This window comes from Phasianus colchicus, chromosome 10 (genome assembly GCF_987193195.1).
Source record: "Phasianus colchicus chromosome 10, bPhaCol1.hap1.1, whole genome shotgun sequence".
Lineage (NCBI taxonomy): Eukaryota > Metazoa > Chordata > Aves > Galliformes > Phasianidae > Phasianus > Phasianus colchicus.
The window spans coordinates 10,328,198-10,350,716 of NC_143445.1; the positions used below are offsets into that span (position 1 = coordinate 10,328,198).

At 37.4% G+C, this 22,519-nt stretch overlaps 1 protein-coding gene across 2 annotated transcripts; it reads left to right on the forward strand.

Annotated features, from left to right (window-relative positions):
• The first annotated feature begins 1,225 nt into the window (after nt 1–1,225).
• Nucleotides 1,226–19,325, forward strand: DAW1 (dynein assembly factor with WD repeats 1). Of its 2 annotated transcripts, XM_031596336.2 has the most exons (13): nt 1,231–1,892; nt 2,492–2,564; nt 5,269–5,413; nt 8,547–8,605; nt 9,239–9,361; nt 10,960–11,059; nt 11,358–11,465; nt 12,539–12,645; nt 14,776–14,878; nt 16,259–16,373; nt 17,109–17,185; nt 18,399–18,561; nt 19,206–19,325. In XM_031596336.2, the coding sequence occupies exons 1-13, from the start codon at nt 1,781–1,783 to the stop codon at nt 19,238–19,240; spliced, it is 1,320 nt and encodes a 439-aa protein (XP_031452196.2). In that variant the 5' UTR covers nt 1,231–1,780; the 3' UTR covers nt 19,241–19,325. The 2 variants fall into 2 exon arrangements, with proteins under 2 accessions (XP_031452197.2, XP_031452196.2); XM_031596337.2 differs by lacking the exon at nt 11,358–11,465 and having other exon boundaries at nt 1,226–1,892.
• The last annotated feature ends 3,194 nt before the right edge of the window (nt 19,326–22,519 follow it).

Sequence of the window (22,519 nt, forward strand, 5' to 3'; positions counted from 1 at the left end):
AGTGCTTCCCCTCACCGTAGCTGTAATCTATGCTGCCTAAAATCTCTGTGGGTAATCCTACCTCTACTCAGCTGTAGTTCTGTTTTGTCAGAAAAACTTACTGTTAGGTACCATCTATTTTGCACACAGGTCTGTCCTAGGGCACTCTGGGAAAAACCTCATCTCAGCATAGTGTAGCTATTCAGTGCTCAGGAGAACAGCAATTTTCTCTAGTTATTCTACAGAAGTAGAGTATACAGTGCCATCATGTCGGTGCCTTTATGTCACCAGGGAAGGGGGATGAGTGTCAAGGCTTGATTTGCCTGATGATGACTGCTCATCACTGCATCATGCCTGCTTGTTGCTCCAGAGTGATGACAAGCTACGAGGCGTGTGCTTGGATGGAGATTCACAGGGATAAGGCAAAGTGAGAACGTGCTGAGCCACCAGGTGCTGATGTCATGGGGCTCTGCGGTCGTTCCACTTTCCTCCCCCCTGCACAGACTGGGCTGTGTTTGTCCTTCCTGAGTCTTATGAAAAATGGAAAAAAAAAAAAAAAAAAAAAAAAAAAAAAAAAAAAAAGCTTGTGGTAAATGATACACAAAATCTTGAAAAATATATTTCTGGAGAATGTCATAGTAATTGATGTAAATATCACTCTGAAGTACAGAACTGAAAAGATGCATATAATAATATTAAATTAAAATAGCAAGTACTCCTTATTTTTGCCGTATAAAAGTACAAAACCTTTAAATTAGACTAAAAATGTAAATATAATGCTTCTAGTTGATGGGAAGCAGAGGGGCAGGCTCTGATCTCTGTCTAGTGATCAGCAATAGAACTTGAAGGAAAAACATGAAGCTGCAACAGGAGAGGGTCAGGTTGAATATCAGGAAGAGGTTCTTTGCCGAGAGGGTGGTCAGGCACTGGAACACCCAGGGATGTGGGCACAGCCTTGAGCTTGCAGAGTTCAAGAAGCTTCTGGACAATGCTCCCAGACATATGGCTCTGATTTTTTGAGTAGTCCTGTGCGGAGCCAGGACAATGATCCTTACAGGTTTCTTCTACCTTGGGATAGTCTATGATTTTACAATTCTAGTTGGTGCTAACTAATACTGAAGGTACTAAATAGGCTGCACGACTGTGTTTACAAAGAATGGAGAGGAAGGAGTTAATGTAGGAAGCATGTCCAGGTTCATTGTTAGCATCACTTATGTTAGAATAAAAATATTTCTATTCAGAAATTATAATCAGGACAGATAAGTATCGTGGTACACAAATTCAAAAGGCTGTGAGCCACTGGAGACCACCAAGTTGTATTTGAACGGGACTGTTCTGAGTCAGTTCTGTTGGAAGGTTGTTTAGATTAATTGCTTTCAATAAAAACATTTCCCATCTGACTGGAGATAACTGACCTTCCACGTACAAATAAGACAAAGGATCAAACCAAAACCCCAGTCACGTCGCACAGCAAACCTGGAATTGCCATTATGTTTGACTTCCTGGCTTCCCAAGACCAAAGGGCTGCCTTCAAAGTCAACCTGCAGGGAGCCGCAGGGCTGCTTTGCAGAAGTCATGTATGGTTGAACGCTGATCTGAACCCCCTGCGGGTGGCCCCATCATTGCTATGGGCTATGTAGACCCACGAAGGCTATGAGACCCGCGAAATGAAAACTTGTTTGCCGTTTAACTTGTCGCAGTTAATCTGCCAGGTCCTGCGCAGGCCTCCCGTTGGGCTGTTCAGTACCGACACTGAGGTGCCCGCTCAGGACGCAGCGGTGCCACCAGCTCCGACCAGGCGATGGCAGCCGGCGGCGCATGCGCGCACGCTCCGTTTGGCCGTTGCCGCGGTAACGAGCCGCAGGCGGCGGAGATGGGGCCGAGGCGGCTGCTGCTGCGCTACTTCCCGCCGGGTGCGCGGCTGGGGTCGCGGGGCGCTGCCGTGGGGCGGGGGTCGGTCCTGTCAGCGCGGAGCGGCTGTGCGCGCGCGGGGAGGGGCGGCTTCCCGCCGGGTGCTCTCCGAGCGCCGGCATGGAGCGGGTCGCGCACGTGCGGCGGTGACACCGCGGTGCGGTGTTCCTCCAACGTATCCTTTTCTCCGGGAAGCGGAGGGGCGGCAGGATTCTGCCGGCGGCCGCTTCGCAGCAGGAAGCGGCGCGTCGCGCCTCCCACCGCAGGTCGGGGCGCCCGCCGGGCTCTGCGGGCAGCCGGCAGGTTTTACACGTTTTCCTACAGCGTGGAGAAAGTGAACCGCAGCGAGCGCCTTCAGTACGGCTGGCTTGAAATAATGCGAAAAAATACCCAACCAAACTCATAAGCCTTTTCTTAATTTCTAGAATTGAAAATGGAGCATAAATATTTTAGGGAGGGATGTTTAATACCCGTTCTCTCTTCAGGATTGTTCAGCGCTGCCTGAGCGCCCGGCCTCCTGCCAGCCACGAGAACTGTGTGTGTTATGGAATCCACATCATCTAATTAAGACATGTTTATCACTTTTTTTTTTTTTAATAAGGAATTATTCTGGAATATGTAGAAGGTGGTGAGCTGAAGACCAGATCTATAGATCTACTTGATCTTAGTCCTCAGTAAGTATTTATTTCAGAAAGCAGAGCTGTTTGCTCTTTTATTGCATTCACGTACAACTCTATTTGACTGTTTTAAGCATAACTGAGGTCAGTGATGCCTTTTTTCACTAAAACACACGCACAGATAAGAAAATGCAGTCAAATCATTCTCCTAGCGCTTGAAATAGCAAATCTTGTGTTCCATCCTGCTTTGTGCTGCTGTTCAAAGTTAGAGCCTCTTGTATTTCTCACAGAATGCTGGTTATCAAGATGCCTATACTGAGCCATCAGAGATGGTGAGTTTTACAGTGCCTTACTTTGTAATGATGCAGTGGGCAACAATTAGGTCTTGCAATGCTACTTCAGAGTGTTTTCACAAAGTTGGTCTGACTCAGATCCCCATACACTGCTTTACATGACCTCTGCTGAAATCACTGGAACCAACTGGATGTCAGTTCAGAGCTCTCCTCTTGATTTGTTAATCCTCATAACAACCATAAGCAAGGTAGTGTAAGACAGATAATTTCCTCTTTTGTGTTTGTGTGGAGAAAGTAAGAGTCACGTGTCGAAAGCAGTGGAAATGGAAATTTTCTGTTTCTTTATTTAGTAGCCTAATTGCTGTTGGGTTCTTTGAAAGAAGAAGAGAACATAATCCAGTATTCTAATCTTCTGCAGGTGTTGAAAGAAGTTTCAGGATCATGATGTGTGTAAAGGTGAAGCATAGGCTACACTGAAGAATAAAAAATGCAGTGTGTGTTAAAGTATGGAGTAAAGTTTAATAGGATATCCTTAAGTAACATAAAAGACAGAGGTAACTTTAATGAGGAAGGAAATGAGGTTTACTGTGCAGGGGATAGTCATCAGTAACCTCTAACTCTGGCTTTTGGGCAGTTGGAAGGCACCAATTGGAAACTCTTATGTCTTCCCTGTGAAGAATAAGATGTTTGTTGTGCTGATAATATTGACTTAAGAAGTTACTGTGCTGACATTGCTTTAATACTGCTATATCTAACTCATGCACCAGCATTACTGACAGTGCTGTGCAGTCAGTTACAGAATGTAGTATGTCACAGGATCAGAGGATTGTTTTGGTTGATCAGGACCTCTTGAGAACATAAAAAGTACAGGCAACCTAGGGCAGGTTGACCACGACTCTCCGTAGTTCGATTTTGAACATCCCCATAGGTGGAGTCTCCTAAACTTTCTCTGGGAAATCTCCTGTTGTTTGACCACCATTGTGTCCAAAAAAGTTGTTGTCTTTTCTTTGTCTTTGGGGGAGAGGGAGTTGAGTGGACACTGAATTTCATGCTTTGTTTTTTTTGCTTTGTTTATGAGCATTGTCTTCTCAGTTGACACTACCACAAGATGTCTGGCTCTTTCACTCACATCAAATATTTGTACACCTAAAAGTTATGGGACAATTCATGAACTTCCATGTCATATCTAGTGGAGTTTTTCATAGAACTCTTTTGCTGGCTTTCAACACCATGGAAAGTTTATCACGTTTTATGCAGATTTCAGATTGTTTCTTCTGTTTTTTTCCATGTGAGTCCTTCCTCTAGGAAACCAAAATGAAAAAGAAAAAAAGCTAAGAGCCTTAGTCACAGTTTTGATCATAACAGTCAGCCTACATGCTCTATTCAGCAAGCTCTAGTAGGAAGAATTTCAAAAAAACAACAAAAAAATGCCACCGTTAAATAAAGTTTTTTGCCAAAATCCATTGAGTTTGTTAGGCAGAAAGACATGATGTTATATAGTTGTCTTTCTTAGTACAGACACTCATGTGAAAGAGTTCTTGCAAGAGGGCAAAATCAGTAGTCAATGTAGCCTGCACATGTAAGCTAAGAGATCCACATTTAAAAATTATGTATTTTTGTCTACTTGTCTACTTTGTCTTTTGTCTACTGTTTTCAGCACAGTACTCTGGATAAAATGAGTCATACTGTGAAAGACAGAAGTTGTCTTGTATTAGCAAGGGTATAACACTAAGAAGATACTGACTGGTGGGGATGTTAGTGTCTCCTGTTTAGAGGTCTTAAATCATTGAAGTCTGAAGTCAGTTTTCTACTTATGTGCTAGCAGAAAGTCTGGGCTTCCTCAGTAGTTACAACTCAGTAGTTATAAGTGTGTGTTTGTGTTTTGACTGCTGGGTATTGTCAATCCTCTGTTTAATCATGCATGGCCAGGAGTCAGCAGTTTGATGCGATGAGAAGATGAACTACTTCTTGGCTGCTCAATGAGCACTAGTGAACTGTGGACCATGATTTGGAAGTTGTTATAATAAATAAAAGTTACAGGAACAGACATACGCTTATGAAGCCATGAGGAGAGATCGTTTTAACACTCTCCAAATATTATTTATGTTGTTGCTCCTTCATGGGTATTTCATTGGGGATTTATGAAGCTCCACTTTAAATATGTATTTCTAAACTGTCACTTCTGGATGCACAGATCCCATGTCTGACCCTCTGTGGAAACCCTTCAAGAAAGTAAAGTTCTTACCAAGCTAAAATTTTTAAAAGTTAAATCTTACTGAAATGCTTTACTAAAGATGGACAGAGGTAAAGAAACCAGGAAAGATTTATTCATATTTCTATAAGCCATTACACCATCAGATAAATGCATATTGTTTAATTCCTTGCTTTAATTTCTCTGCAAGAAATACTATGTTTGTATTTGTAATTACCAGAGGATGAAATGTGCTTATCTTTTTCTTCATAACTAGCTCAGATGTCGTTGCCTTAGTAGAAGAAATTCAAAAAGAAGAACCTCTCATCACAGCTTCTTGCAAGGAACACGTCATACGTTTAGTACAAAGATTGCAAGAGAAACTAGGGGAACAAGAGGACCACAAATTCTATCTTTTTAAGGTCAGAAACATCTTTAAAATGAGATTGGAGATTTTGAGGGTTTCAGTTGAAATGTTGTGATTATGTTTTTGCAGCTGTACGTTGTACCTGACAGCAAAAATTTGGATTTTATGACTAATTTCTTGGGTATTTTTGATCACCTCTCTACTGTTTAGAGAGACTGAATCTGGCCTGGTTGTGCCTGTCAGGAATTCCCCCAGAAGGCCAGAGGTATAACTATTCCAACTCACTATTTACACAGGCTTATGTGTGAGGGTGTGAGACAAATAATTACCTTCCTTTACAAGTGACTCTGTGAACAAGGAACACCCATTGTTATGTTTAAAGAAAGTCAGTAAGTAGAATCCAAATAATTAGCTGCTGGGAAAGGCCCTGAATATTTTTTATAGAATTGTGTTCTTGTTCTTCATTCTGTGGAACTTATATTCGTTTTAAGTATTCAGTTGCATACAGTCATACCAGTTGTCATTACTTTCTGCCAGCCAAGAGATGAGCCAACAAACTGGCTAAAGTAGCAGATTAGAAGGTGGGGGTTCATAAAAGCCTTATTTAGTGAATCCTGTCCATAGGACTGGAATAATACATGAAATAATGATAATAAAAGAGTTATTTGATCTTTTGTACTTGGAAAACTGATGGAAAAGGTAATATTAGTCATGTACTCAATATTGTTGATCTTAAAAATAATAATTTATTTAGTAGACCATTACTAGGAGATAATTTTAAGGGAATTATATGCCAAGCCTTCTAAACATCATCTCAGCATTGGGCCCGAGGCCCATAATAACACTGCTTAAGGAATTTTTGTCTTCTACGTTACTCCTCATTCACATTTCTTTTCTTTGAGAAAGGGAATCATAGTTGCTGTGTTCGTGCTGTTTTGTGCTAAATTGTTTTCCTTTAAAGTTGTAAAGATTTGAATACTGATGGTTTGATCTCAGTTTACAGACACAAATTTGCAATTTTATTTTAAATAGGGAAGCTTTTTAAGAGCAATGACTAGAGCGACCTTCTGGGTCTTCAAATTCAGGATTTAGTCTGTCAGAAGACAGTAAACTTAACTGTATTTAACTGTGCAAAGTAGAATAAAATCACTTCCAGAGATTGCATGTTGCAATCAGAAATAATTAAGTGTTCTGTCTTTATTGTGTCAGCAGATGGCAATGTCTAGCTGTTAAAAATTGCTGGTCAGTACTGCTTGTTACCCTAAACATAAGAGGGAGAAGGGAGAACTTGAAATGTTACTATATACATATAATATATTATAGTTTTGATTCTTCTGACCAGAAGTGCACATCTGAGTGAATAATACAAAAGATCTGTACATTCAACCTTGGAAACAGGCATCTTAAATTTTAAGTCTTTCTTGTGCTTTAAGGTACGCCCTCAGCTGTGCTGATGACTTAATTTTCACAATCTTTTACATTTTCTTTTGCTCATCACAGAGACTGGCAAATACTCAATTGCACGTCCAAATTTCAGAATAAATAATGTACTTGTTGTTTGTTGTGTGTAGAACCATGTTTGATCAATTTGGAAACATTCCAAGCAGGGAAATCCAATCAGTTCTGGTTTAATTCTTTCTCTCAAGTAGCTAGAAGTACATACTTTTCTGTGCGTGTAAATGAAACACAAGTGTCAGACTTCTCCAAAATACTAATACAGGAGATCAGTATGAGCAAAATTTTTTTTTCTTTTCTTCTTTTTTTTTTTTTCCCAAAACGATATTCAGTGTTTGCATTGTTTGGAAATAAATATTTTTTCCTGTTGCACAAGAGCATAATCTTAAGAGGGCAGATAGGCACTGATGTAAACCTATCCCTTTGTTATTTCCAGTAATTGTGGTGATAGTGTTTTGTTAGGCACCCCACAGAGAAGCAAGCCATTGTAACAAGCTCTCAGATTTGAAACTGCTGGGTAGCAATGGCGTGCCATACTGATTGGCATATATCTTAGGGACTGCTGCAACAGGCTGCTGTCACTTGCAGAACTGCGGTATGTTTTTAATATCACCCTAGGATTTGATTATTATATCATTTGCACAAGCTGTTCTTGCAGGCTTGGAGTTCTGTGACTGAAGGTACTACAGCACTGAAAGCTGAAAGAATAGTGTTATTCTGTGATCTAAAATGTAACATAAGCCTGCCTTTTCTGTATCTCTCTCTGTCCTTTGCCTGATCACTGTCATTTCCCTTCCATCAGTTCCTACTTGTCTGTCTTGAACATCTCTGACCTTCCTTTGTTTTCCTTTCTGAGACAGGCAGCTGAGAAAGCTAGAGATAAAAATAAAAAGTTGTGGTAACATCTCAGTGATTAAATAGCATTACTCATAAGTAATTTCTTCTTCATTCAAGATGTTGCAGAGAAGACCTAGCGGACCACTGCTGTATTTATAACACTCCTTCACTGTCAGCAGATGCTGTGATTTCCTATGTTATTATACTATTACTCTTCAGACTTAAGCTTGTAATAGGTGTAAGTTCTTCAGTGTTAGAAAAACAGTAGACTCTGTAACCTAAACAAAAGAGGCAAAAATTCATTTTAAGTCCCTTCTTTGAATTTTGTTTGGATAAGTAACTTTGTTATGGTTCTATATACTTTTCTGTCATGATCTCATAAGATAGAGCTGCAGTCTGTTTTTGTTCTTCCTGTTTTTGAAAACAAAATCATGTAATAGCCAAAAGCATACTATATATGACGTACATATTTCAAAATACTCAGTTCAGTCAGATCTGTTGTTTTACTATCTAAAGCTTAATTGCCATATTTTTTTCATTAAGGATGTCACCAGGCATTTGTTTTTGGCCTTTCAGATATGGCCTAGGGCTATTTCACTGGTCTCAGAGAGAGCAGAGGGGAAGTAAACATTGGGAAAAGGCAGTTCATTCAAGTGAAATAAGAATCTGAAATCAATACCATGTAATATCTGCAGCAATAATCTGCTGAGGCAAGGGTATTTTTTGTTTTGCTTTTGTTTCAGTGAGGGGCTGATATATTACAGACATAACTGCTAATCTGAAAGGAGGAGGAGAAAATATTGACCTATTGAATATTTTGAGGAATTTGATTTTTTACTTGTTTTTAAAATATATCAAATGCTTTCTTCTCTTGCTCCCTTCCCCTTCTATTTCAGGTACTTAGGGCACATATATTGCCACTGACAAATGTAGCATTCAACAAATCTGGTTCCCGGTAAGTTCTTTTCAAATTCTAACTATGTAATACCTAACTGAAGTCTTGTAAATTAAATTGTAAGTGAAATTCAGTGCTCGCATATTTTTGCTATTTATTAACAACTTCAGGTGTGACTGGGGATTAGATTTTCATCTTCTATAGAAGAGCCAATGGGAGATGCCAAAATATAGTGGGTGAGACTCAGTTGATGTCTTTTTGTTCTTCCAAGATGACAGTTTATTGATGATTACCATATTTCATAGAAAAGGACCTTTGTGGCAACAGAGCAAGTATCACTAAAAGCTCAGAAAGTCTTTGGCATAAACTTCTTTGGGACTTTCACTGTTACGGAATTCTGTCGTGACTGATTTCACTAAGAGCCTATGCCTAATTGTTTTTTCATTTCTGTTTTGAAAATTTGAAAGCAGCAACTTGTGTTTTAATTAAATACACTAAAGAAACAAGTCTTTTTTTATCACTAATATTAAAAAGAAAAAAGAAAAAGAACTGTGGTCATTAGTCAGTATTTTAGAAATAATGAAAAGATTCAGAGTCTGAGATAAAGATAACTGAAGTTTGTGGAAGTCACTTATTTGAGTAAATACAGGAATAGTGTGGTATTCACAGTAAATAAATTTCTCTTTGTTTTAGCTTTATCACAGGAAGCTATGACAGAACCTGCAAAGTATGGGATACTGCGTCAGGAGAAGAGTTGCATACACTGGAGGGACACAAAAACGTTGTTTATGCAATAGCTTTTAATAATCCCTATGGGTAAATACATTTTCTCTAAGATAAATCATAATTGATAATTTAAAATAAGATAAACTGTTTCAGACAGTTCAGATTCTGAGTTGGAAAAGTTCAACTGCAGCTAATCACCATAGGATGACACTGTATGTTTTTTGTATGTACATGTATACATTTAAGAACATTTTCTGCTTAAAGTATATTTAGAAATTCAAAACTTCTGTTACTTCAGTTAAGGAAGAATAAAATCATAACAAAAGTGGATTTTTCCACTTTTTGTATTGCATGCATATTAAGCATTCATTATGATTTAAGACATGATACAGATGTGTCAGAGATGAGTAATTTTTATGAAATCCACAGGGTGCCACTGTATGGATGTCAAATATGCATACGTGCATCTTCTGTTTTCTGCAGATACTGTTTGCCTTAGTCAGAATTGTCACCTGTTAGATGAAAGGAATTACTTTAGATACTGAGGTTTTGTTGTAATTTTCTGCATTAGGGAGCTTTTGTATAAGTAAATCATTTTGCCTCTTTTCAAAATGAGATAGAAATTATTTCCTGTTTTTACATTGAATCACATAGCTACTTTCACTGTCAAATATCCTATTTACCTGCTAAGCAATACAAAGTTAGCATTAGGAATTCATGTTAAAGTCTATTTGGAATGTCATCGTTTCCTTTTGAATGAAAAGACTATTGATCCTTGAACCCATTGTCAGTCTTATATTCTGATTTTTTTTTTTAATATAAAAGAGTAATTCATTAAATTGTTTTATATAGTTCACATGAACTAATGTCTGACAAATCTGTGCAAAGATCAGTGACTAGATTATAACAGAAGTGTAGAAGTGATGCATTCTGAGGGGATCCTTGAGCTACATTTCAATTAAAATTTAAATTAAAATTTAAATTAAAAAACAACTTTTTTCTACTAATCCTTAGGCTTCAATACCATCTCCCTCGCTACATTTTTTTGGCACCTCACTTCAGTTCTATTTTAGCTGCAATTACTCACAACTCTTCCACTAACTTAAGTGGGAGCAGAGCTCACCCTCTTTTCTACTTATATAAAGCAGATTCTAACAGTGTACAAACAAACAAACCCTATTAGTTGAAATGAGGTAGCTTTTAAATACTTCTGGAAGTACAGCAGATAACTTCATGACTCATGTTACTCATAGGTTATCGGTTATTTTTTCTCCTTAATGCAACTTCTGTTTGTGAAATCCTGCTCTAGGATCTTGTAGTACAGCAGAATGCACCTGAGAGCATAAAGCCTTTCATGTAGTTTCCTGCAAGGAACTCCACATTCATTCACCTCTGTCTCATGTCAAGCTGCACAGAGGGAATGGCTGCTGGCTGAAGTTGTGGCAGTTGCCCTTCGTTATGTTCACACAAGCAGAGGCAGAGAAGGTCCCAGCTGCCATTCTCTGCTTTGCAAATCTACACAGGAGTGGTTGCTATTTAATAGATAGAAACTATTGCTAAACTAAAAGCACCAGTTTAAGAAATATACTTTCATGCTTTGAAGACTAGATATTGTTGCTGTGAGTTCTATGTGAGTCTTTGAAGTTAGATTTTTTTCTTCTAAATAAAAACAATGCTTTTCCATTTAGTGACAAGATTGCCACTGGATCTTTTGATAAAACCTGCAAACTGTGGAGTGCTGAAACAGGAAAATGTTATCATACTTTCAGAGGACATACTGCAGAAATAGTGAGTGTGGAAGGATATTTCTTTTTCCTTTATGTTTCCATACAACACCATACATGTCTTTGGGTTCCATGTCTCTGTGAGTCGAGTAGATTTGAGCAGGAATTTTGGAGTAAGGATTTGTTGCACTCCAAATGAACTGTCAGAAGAGCCTTGTAATTTTTCTGAAAGTCATAAACTATTAAATTAGTTCAGACTGTTCTCTTGTTTAGAAATATTGTAGTTTTCTTTTGAAAAAATGTATATAAATTATCTGCTTTCTCTTTTCTCACTTCTTTCTCTTCAATATTTCTTGCTATAGGTATGTTTATCATTTAATCTTCAGAGCACATTGGTGGCAACTGGAAGCATGGATAGAACTGCCAAATTATGGGATATAGAGAAAGGAGAAGTAGTATTTACTTTAAGAGTATGTTTTCATTCTTTGTTTTTGAAGTTGTTCCTGCTTTTAAGAAAATTTTCTGACTCACAAAATATTCAAAACTTTCTGAGAATTTCTGTTACCAGGTAGTCCCATAGTGACCACAGTTAGAAAACATTAGGAAAACTTGAAGCGAATGATAAGAATATGATGTTTTTAAGGAGTCCTATTTATCAAAAGATAGATCTTCTCATTTCAGTGACATTACTTTTATAGGTTGGAATGCCTTCCACTGCTAATTAAAATGTTGCTATACAACAATTTATCGCCTCCTCTGAAGTAACATAAAACAACTCTAAGAAAAATCAGTGTCAGAGGTTGCGTCTGCAGAGATTATCTTCCTGTAAACGTCAGCATGAGAAAGCCATCCAATTACCTGTAGGTTGTGATTTATCTTCGCTCTACAAGCAGAGGAATACTATTCAGTTACCAGTAGATTATGATTTCTTTTTGCTCTACATGGCTTGCTAGGATTTTATTTGTTCTGATTGGCTGGCATTGTTTCCAGTTTTTCTTGAATAAATCCTAAGTAGTATGTAGAGCATAAGCTTATTCCTTGGTGTAGATGGCCTATAGAGTGGGGAAGGCATTTGCTTCCCCTTGGCTTTCTCTCGGAGCCCTGAGGAGAGAAAAGAGCAGTGGAACGTGTGAATGTACAAGAGTTAAAATATGCTTATGCTCATTTTTCCAAGCCTCTCCACTGAGACCAGAGACAGGCTGTACCGTAGTTTACTGTAAATGAATCATCTGATTTCAGTATGCATTGGTGAACAGATGTGATTCTCCTTAAATCAGCTATGGAAATATCAGTCACTTATCTGGTTATTCACCTATCACCAGCAATTGCTCACTGCTTCAGCAGTGTGCCTGATTTTTTTCAGGTGTTGGGATATTGACTCTTTCACTGTCCAGTAGATCTTTCTATTAAAATTGCGATATGTTGGGCAAGACAGTAAATAATATTCTGAAGTGGTGAAGTAGATCTGTGCTGCTGAAAAGTTAATAAGTTAATAGAAAGTTGGTATTTGCATTCCCAAAGTCCTTTTTTTAAATTCTCTTAGGGGCACTCAGCAGAAATTGTTGCATTGTCTTTTAACACCACCGGAGACAGAATTATCACCGGCTCCTTTGACTGCACAGTAGGAGTGTGGGATGTTGTCACTGGCAGGTACTAAAGTACTGATAAGTATCATTTTACATTGTATATTTAATGAAAAATGAGAGAGAAAATGTTGAACAAATGAAACAAATTACAGACGGTGTATTTTTGCCTTTTTTAGAGTATGTATTACTTCATCTTTCCATTTTTTATTCAGTTCCCTTTGTTCTTCTAGAAAGAAGTGCTCTCACCAACTGTTTTTGTATGCAACAGGTTTAGATGTGTCTGCCTCCGTAGTGCTCACACAATGGGTAGACCATAGGGTTGTTACTGGTGGATGCTCCAAACAGGAAAATATTTCGTCAGCATGGAAACTTGTGGTTTTGTACGTCTAGAATTTCTAGATGGAACTGGCTGTTTAAGTTAAAATAATAAGAATTAAAAAAAAATTATGGTGTTTCATGGAAAATTTGTGCAGTCACATTGACTTTAAATAACAGATGGTTCACTTTCCTCCTCACACTCCTGTATGTCAGTATATATTTATGAAGAGGAGAAAATTTGATCCCACTCACTGTAGAGAACAAAATGTCTTGATTATAATGCCAACAAATAATAATTAAATAGCTAAATATGAGCTTGTTGTATTATCTTGATAAATCTTCATATTTTTTCAACTGGAAATTCATTGTAAGCAGAATAATAAAATAATTGTCCTGATTATTGACAAGGTAATTTATGAAGATAAATATTCTATTGTGTTTTTAAAGGTATAATTTTTTGCTTTTTTTCTTTTCTTTGCGAAAAGAAGTGAAATATCTCTCAAATTAGTAAATAAAAGGAAACCATGTGTATAGTGATGGAGAAAAACCCAATGTGTTTCCTTTTAAATGGAACATTTTACATGGCATTTCACCAGTCTGTTTTCTGGGTTCTTCCTAATTCTAAATCTGATAGATAATGGGTTCTGTGGTTCTGTGCTATTCATTCTGCTTATTCAGCAGAGGTTTACATTTAAGCCATGGATTGTCTTTTCAAGATTTGGAAATCAAAGTTTTTTCAAACCTTTTCATGATGAAGTATTTTGGGTATTAGCTATTATGGTAACAGCAGTCTTGCTGGCCAAATAATATGTTCACAAAATTCTGAATTTCGCTTTTCTCTGTTGATTTGGCATTACTATACAAAGGACTGTAGAATACAAGCTTTACATTTTTAAAAAGAGAAGAGTCTATAATACAACATGAATATAATTGAGTTTTTGTTGTCAAACAAGTAGCGAATTCAGTTGCTCAGGAGATTTGCTTTATGAACTGTTCATTTAGCATATATATTAATTTAGTTACCCTTACATATCGTATGTGAAGATTTCAGTTACTTAAACTCATTTAGTTGTTTTTCTGGTCATTAGTTTATCCATTAGTTGAAGCTATTAACGATACAGTGGTTATTAGCATTATGATAAAATCCTAATGTTCTAATCCTTTAATATGCACATCAATTAATCATTTTTAGGGTTCATTGCTTTATAGGGTTCATTAATTCATAGTAAGCAATAATGGCTAATTGTACCCCTCTATTCAGCTAAAACTGTTTGAACAATTTCATGGAACTAGTATTGTCAGTCCTTGTGCAGCAAGAAGTTTAGGATTAATGAGGATTAGACATCATATTTCAGTTTGGCTGTCATTTGCCTGTTACTTGGGTACAAGTTCATGTTAAGTACCTGATTAAGTTCCATTGGATCTTCATTGGATTTTATAAAAGATTTAGATTGAGTAGTTATTGATATGGAGCTTTGAAAAGACACTGTTTATAGTTAATTCAAGCAGAATATTGGGAGAGTAATGTGGAAAAACTTGGTGTATGTGCTTTGTATCTAGATGAACAGAATAAATCCATGTCTGGCACTGGGAAGTCATCACATTTCACTGGCAATACAGTCATTAAAGTAGTTTTGGAACAGAAGAAAGGGAGGACTCTTTCATTTGATTATTTACTGCCTCTTTGTCTCAAAGAGAAAAAATGAAACTAACACAGTACTGGGATGCTAATTGAGCTGCACCACTCCATTTGATTGCTTTAATGGTTAACATGGGGAAGATTTGACACCTTGCCTATGACATTTTGTAAGCTTGGTTATAACTTATACTGATATATCAAAATATACACAAAATATATAAATTCCCTTTTTTGCAGGATGTTGCATATTTTAATAGGCCATCGAGGAGAAATTAGCAGTGCACAGTTCAACTGGGACTGTTCTCTTATTGTCACTGGATCAATGGACAAAACATGCATGGTAAGAAAGTTGAGGATGCACTGAACACCCAAGTACATAAGCTCTTTTACATAAGCTCATTATAATGCATTGAATAATTTGTTTGTTTTTGTATAGAATTTGGTGAGTCCCTGTTTTTGTTCAGAAAACCACTTTAGACTATTTAAAACACTTTACTGTAAGTTAATAACAGTGTAGTTTATAATTTCACCCAGTAAAGCTAAACTAAAGGGCAAGCTCTGGCCATTACAACTTATTTATATTTTTAGTGCGAAAAGGGACTATTTTGCAGTTCATGTCCTTGAGTCTTACTCTTTTTATTTTTTTTTCTGGTGATACTTGTGTCACAAGCATCACATGTGACTTTTGGCAGGTCACTAGGAGTTAGTTCTTCATTTGGATTGCTTCTAATGAGTGCCTGTGATTGTTAGTGTTAAACTGCAAAAGGATTATGTTTCAGTGGTGAGATTGTCCGATTCTCATCCGCATACAATTGAAATAATACTGACAAGGAGGTGCTCAGCAGTTTCACAGATGTACTGTGCCAATATTTAAAAATGAGCATCCAAATCTATAGCATCTTTGTTTTACTTGCTATAAAACAGACAAAGCTGTAACATTTTCAAAATCTAGCTCTTCAGAATCGGAAGAGACTCACAGTATGTAGGAATCAAATGTCTGACTTTCTTCTGGGCTCTGAGCCCACTATGCCATGTGTGATAGCTGGACACTGTGAAAGACATTCCTCAGGATAAATTATTGGAGTATCATGCAAAGAGATATTTTTAAGTGTGATACAGTCACCTCCCCAACCACAGGAATTCAAAATGCCCGTATTTTGGGAAATAAAAAAAGAAAGAAAAAAAAAGCCACCTGCTCTTCACTTTCTTTAGGTAGCACAAGCATATTGCAGCAGTTTAGATTGACAATTATTCTTTTCCTCAATTTGGGCTCTTGTATCTCCTTGCTGTATTTTTTGAATTCCTTTCTGTTTATTTTTTTATGGAAGCTTTCTCATTGTCTTATTGATACATAAAACTCTGTTTTTTGTAAATGTAAGAGTATTATTTTAAAATAATACATAAATTCCTTAAAGAATTCGTAACTGAATGCAAAACCTATGAGCTTCTTACGTGAGTTTTTCATTTCAGTGAAGTCCGATCAAATAATTATGTATTATTAAGGTTCATTGAAATCAATACATTGAAATACGAAGTATGTAGTGCTTCATTAACCTGACAAAATCGTGACTCTTCATTGATTTATATCCAGGTTTCATGTTAATACATTCATTCAGGCCTCAGAAAGTACTTATACATGTCACTTAATTGATCAACTAGGTATCTATCAAATATATTAGTCAAAATAAGCAAAACAAATAGCCTTTATTTGCCTATGCAGCTGTGGAACGCTATGACTGGTGCGCATATAGCAACCTTAACAGGTCACAGTGATGAAGTAATGGATGTCTGCTTTGATTATGCTGGCCAGCGTATTGCAACCGCCTCTGCCGATGGTAAGTGAAGTGACTGGAACTACTATGAAAATAGCTCTGTCCTTTTGCTTTGTTTTTACTTGATAAAAGCAGAGTGTTATGACTTGGAACTATAGATCAGATTATGTTTGTTGCATTATAGAAAGTTCTGCTTAAACTTTGGAATTTCTCCCCAGTGAAAGTTTTTGCAGTTCAGCATGCCTACTTTTTTTTTTTTTTTTTTAGGAATCACAATAAATAATTTTCTGTATTCATCTGCACTTAATGATAATACCGTGTTCTCTTTACACATTATTCTGATTTTGCACTTTCAGGAACAGGTTACCAGATGATGGGGAACATTATTAGGATCTCATCTACTGTAGTTACAAAATTAATGCTTAAGACAATGTAAAAAGTTTTCTGAAAAGCAATCAGTAGATTATTAAATAGAATGTATATCTGAAATAAAATGAAAGCTTTCTGAATAAGATGTGCATGCATTCTGAAATTGCAGACTTCAGTGGTCCATCCTCGATGTGGGCATTTGGGTAACATTTTAGGAGTTGTACAGTAGAAACCATTAAGAAGACAGCCTTTTCCAGCCAAATTACAGTCCCTTTTCACATACATTATCCTTGAAAGAAAGTGTGTTAAGATTGTCATGTATTTCCTTTGAAATCAAACCTGAGGATGTGGCCCTTCAGATCTTATTACTGTGTTCTTATTTAAATACATACTTAACAACAACAAACGGCTCCTAATCTACTACAACAGGATCAGGAAGAGTCTACAATGCAGAAACAAAAAAGTGCATTGCAAAACTTGAAGGGCATGGAGGTGAGATTTCAAAGGTAAGTTGTATGTGATCTTACCTTTTCTAATTTAATTATGTGTAACATCCAACCCACCACTTATTCCATGACACAGAAATACTATTAAAGAGTGAGCGCAAGCATTTGAGTATCTTGGTGAAGTCTCAGAAGCCACTGCCTTCTGAGATTTTTAGCATCACCATTATCCCTCACTTCCACCAGACCTCCTGCTCTTTACTGCTTTTATTTCTCTGCACACCTGATTTATGGAATGGAACAAAAGAACATACTTCTGTGGGAAAATACATGGTGCCTAAGATACTTGGAAGCTAAGAGTCCATTTCAGGAACTGCTTGGTCTTGAGTTTACTCATGAACTTCAGTGAAAGACTTGTAGACCTCACCTGTAAATGCTCCAAATGAATTTAGTTGCTTCCAAAACTTTGAGTATTATTTTAAAAAAATGTTGTTTAATGCTTGCGAGTTTTCATTATTCTTTCAGATAGATAACTTTCTCTAGCTTTCATACAAATATGCTGTGTATGTACTGTGAGAGTGTTAGGGAGGGTATTCATTAGGGTCCTCAGGGCTGGTATGATTTTTTTTGCTGCAAGTGAGAATCTGCTTATCTGGGAGCATGCTGAAAAGATAATCTGTTTCTGCAGATGTTCTGTGTAGCTGTGATCACTTGGGATGGTTATTACCTGCAAATCTGATTTCAGGGGAACAGGCATTTTGTCCTTAATAATTAAGCAATAATGCATTATATAATAAACCTGATATTGTCTGGTTAATTCTTAAAAATATGTATAAATCTGATTATCTGGAAATTCATGCAATTCGGGGAATGAACCTTTAACAAAATATGAAGACATACTGAAGAATAAGTTGCCTTCGGTGGGAGTTTGGATATTACAGATACATATGTTGTTCAAAAAAGATGTCCACAAAATATGCATATATTTTACATTGGAATAGTGATAATGTATAAATGAAGTTGTTACAACAACAGCAGTTCTGATCTTGGGGGATAATGATCTGAAGTCTCGATCCTTTTGTGTGGTCATTACATACAGACCTTTGTACAAAGTTTCCAGCCACATAATTTTGCCAGCGGTGATGCTGATTTTAGCGGAAAAACTGACTACATTATTTACTGTCTTTTGTTTTCATTTTCTAATCTCTAGATATGCTTCCTTTTCCAGGCATGTTAACATGGTAAGTAATATAATTGTTTTCTATATTTTTTAAAGATATGTTTCAACCCTAAGGGCAATCGTATTCTAACAGCCAGCTCTGATAAGACAGCTCGACTGTGGGATGCTGCTACTGGACACTGCCTTCAGATATTAGAGGGCCACACTGATGAGATATTCTCCTGTGCTTTCAATTACAAAGGCAATATAATCATTACAGGTAACTAATGTATCCCAAATTATCTTTTTTCTTTCCTTTGTTTTGAAACACATTTTCAATTTTATTGTGCTAAAAAATAGAGTCTGCAAAGTGCTGTGGGGTCAATCCCAAATGTAGGTTGCCAACAATTGCTTAAATACAGTGAAGAAAAGCTAAAACTTACTTTGGAACTGAAGCTTCAATGAATATGGCTGTGAAAAAAATTGTACCAAAGCATGAAGTCACCATCTGTTGGCAAGTAGTAGCCACAGAGCAGTGTCTAAGTCATGCTCTTGTACTGCGCTGCTGTGAGGGAGTTCTGGATGAGGAAGATACAAATCTTTTTTTAATGACAGCACATCTTCTGGTTACAGAACAATGCAGCCTGTTCAGGGTTCATTTACTTCAGACAAAAATTCCCTGTGTGGGAAAATGTGAGCAGGTTTTGTGACTGCTTGGACCTTTGCACTGAACCCCCCAAATATCCACGTGCAAGATGATCTCAGTGAAAAATACAGGTCCTGCTGTCTTTTGCTAGTCATGGACAAAAAAATGTTGTCCTTCTGGTTTCTCTGTTTTCCAGGTAGCTGGTCAATTGAGTTAACAAAATTGAGTATGTTGTGCAATAGAGCTAAACAATTCCCTCAAAATGTCTTTATTACTAGGGAGCAAGGATAACACCTGTAGAGTATGGCACTGACTGAAGACAAGGAAAGATCCAGTGTGGTATGTGCCTATATCTTGAGTTCCACAGTCAATAAACTCAGTTTTTTAGATATGCTTGATTTTTAGTCATTTATTGTGTTTCTGCTCTGCTCAAGTAGCCAAGTTACTTCAGTTTTTGTAGGTTTGACTTGCTGATACCTGGTAGCTAAAGATTCACAGAATAGTTGAATTTGGAATAGCCCTCTGGAGATTGTCTAGTCCTGTACTCCTGCTCAAAGCAGTGTGAGCTCAGCATGCTGCCCAGGAACACAGCAGTGGGTTTTGGATATCTCCAAGAATGGAGATTCAACAATTTCTCTGGGCAACCTGCTCCACTGTTTATCAACCTCACAGTAAAAAAAGATCTTTTTTTCATTCATGTTTAAATTGAATGCTTTCTTTGTGCCTGTTTCCTGCCTGTTGCCTTTTCACACAATGCTACTGGCTCCATTGTCTGTTATCTGAGAGAAACTGTGAATCAATGAATCCAGTAGGATGCCCCTGTTTCTTTGTGTCATTGTTTCTTTGTAACCCTTTAAATAAAAATAAACATAAAACCAAACAGCGCTACTGTACTCTAAAGAGTGAAAGGTGTGTTGTTAGGTACCTGCTTTGAGTACTTTTTAAAAATTTTTGTATTCAAATATTGTGTTAAAATGCTAGGTGATTTTTTTTTTAACTTGTAATATAATGTTCTGCTTGATATTTCCAGGAAAAAACATTAGCGACCATTTGTGATCTGCATTACTATTAAACTACTGCTTGCCTGCTATTTACACCCTTTGCCCACATCTCTCCATCCATCTTTGCTCATCCTCCATTCTTCCATTCTTATGTGCAGTAAAACAAAAGATGGTTTAAGTGGTAACTGAACACAGCCAGTGTGAAAAAAACTACACATCAAAGATTTGGAGCTAAGGATCACAACGTGAGCTGTGGATTCTGAGCATAAACTTTCTTTGGAAGTACATTTTTGCTTAATCTTCCAGGTTGTGTTCTTTTTTGTTTTCTATTCTAATTTTTCTTTTATACTACACTAGATTCTCAGTGCATCAAACATCTGTGGTAGTGTTTGACTTCCAGGTCTTGCCATATTTTTTACTACAAAATTGTGACTGGGCTGAGCATTGGACTGGGAGGCCACCTGGGCTTTATTTCTGTTTCTCTCTAGACCTGCTGAGTGAATAGGAGTGCTTTTCAGGCTAAGTTATCTGGGCTTCTTGCTCAAATGTGAAATGCTTTCACATCTCGTATGATTCACAGCACTGCTGAAAAGTGTGCTGACTCATAAAACCTTAAACATTACTTTCTAGTACACCATCATATGAATGCTTTCTGCACCTTAAGGTAGATTTAATAAATTATAAACATTAGCAGTGCATTTTATAGAGTCATTATTCTGAAACCATTCTTTGCCTGTGAAATCAGGTTGATCTGCTTCTCTAATTTTACTGCCATTTCCATGAGCAAAATCTCATGTGTGTGCTCTAACTCTATTATCTGGTACCTTTTTAATCTTATCACAGCATTTCGCTTCTGCATACGTTGTGCTTTCCAAGGTACCACTGTAACTACAGGGCCACTGCAGCGGACTGAGATTTTCTGTGTTTTCCTATAATGCAGCAACTTCTCCCCCTGCAATGTTACTGAACAGCATTACTGCAGGAAGCTTGCAAGGTGTGCTGTCACAGTGGAAATCAGATTTGCTTTATTGTTTCTGTCCTTTCAATCCCTGAATCATTCCAGCAGTTACTGTTGTGGAAATATATTTTATCAGTTTTCTCAGGGCAGAACATATATTTTGCAAGACTAGGACAAGGATTTTCAATGTAAGCATATGAGGTGTAGTGGCTCTTGGTGTATGCTTTTTGTATCTCTTGGGATTCAAAGCCTTTTCTGAATAAATGACAATAATTGCAGTCATACCCACTCAGGCTTTAGAAGTGGTAATTAGTGAGAACTTCCTTTTCAGCTCCTGCTGTAGAATTGCTTGCATTTCCTGGGTGGTTAGTGAAAGGGTATGAAATGTATCCTGCCTGGTTATGTCTTCCAGTTTGCTGCACTTTTCTGTCTGATTTTCAGCTGAAGCTGGCTGGAGGGCACAGTACCCCACAGCCAGACTTGTCAGACTTGTCTTCACCACAAATGCTATATAATTAGTTTGACAGTCCACCTGTCTAATATAATTGTCTGTCCTGCTAAATGCTTGATGGCTGCAAGCTACTTTCCTAGTGATGGCAGTGCCTTCAGAGCGGGTTTGAAAAGTTTCTTTACACATACTGAAGGCTTAGGAACAACACTGGCTTGAATTAAAATTATTTATTTGGCTACTGTGTGTGTGCTTTCCTTCTCAGTTGGATTTTTTTTCCCCAAACTTATTAAGTAACTTATGTGGGCTCTTGACTTCAATGGAGTGGGGTTCTGTTGTTGTTTTATAATTTTAAAAGTCAGAGTGTAGGATTTATTGTGACATTCTTATTCTCATGTTGTGCAGCTCTTTGTGAAACCGGACTAGAGAAGCAGTTAATTCAGCCTCTCCAGAATAGTGGTCTGCTGAATTTAATAGGACAGATGTTAACAGGTGACAGTTTTTATAATGGACCACAATAAAATGATTAATTTACAGATGACTTTAAGGTAACTTCAGTGTTACGACAAAATAGAGGAAATTTAGCTTCTAATTATCCCAACATTGAAAGCACCCTACTTAAAACCAAACTAAAACCCCAGGTTTGTTTTTTTTTTTTTTTCCAGTAATTAATCTTCCTGTGTTTGAATTCATGTATTTACAGGCCAGATTCTGCTGGTAGGTGGGAGCAGGGCTGCAGCTGATGCTCAGGCAAATTCTTGGGCAGCCTTGGATGGCCAGGCATCTCCTAAGCATAATAGGGTTTCAGCATTTTTTAATTGTGAACAACTCTTGTTCTGATTTACTCAGCTAAGTCAGCTGTTGGTTTCCTTTTCTGTTTAGCATTAGGAATACTTTCCCAATAGACATCAGGGGTGCAAACCAATAAACAGAAGAAACTCCTTGATGCCTGCTTCCCCCACTTCCCTGCCGACTTTAGCCGGTATTGAAAGCAATAATAGGGATTGGGAATACCAGTTACTCTGGAGTTAATTCTTTGCACTGAATGTGTAACAGTGATAGTAGTAATAAATTTTGTATCACCTGAATGAACAGTGGGATGTGGGGAAAGCCAGAGCTCTGACTTGCTCAGTTACGACCAGGGATCAGATTTTTCATTCAGAAGCATTGCTGTGAAAAGCTACG

Coding starts and splice junctions, on each gene's coding strand:
- DAW1 (XM_031596336.2), top strand. CDS start 1,781: ATGGCAGCCGGCGGCGCATGCGCGCACGCTCCGTTTGGCCGTTGCCGC. Junction 1,893..2,491: donor GCTGCGCTACTTCCCGCCGG/GTGCGCGGCTGG, acceptor TTTTTTAATAAG/GAATTATTCTGGAATATGTA. Junction 14,879..16,258: donor CAATGGACAAAACATGCATG/GTAAGAAAGTTG, acceptor TTGCCTATGCAG/CTGTGGAACGCTATGACTGG.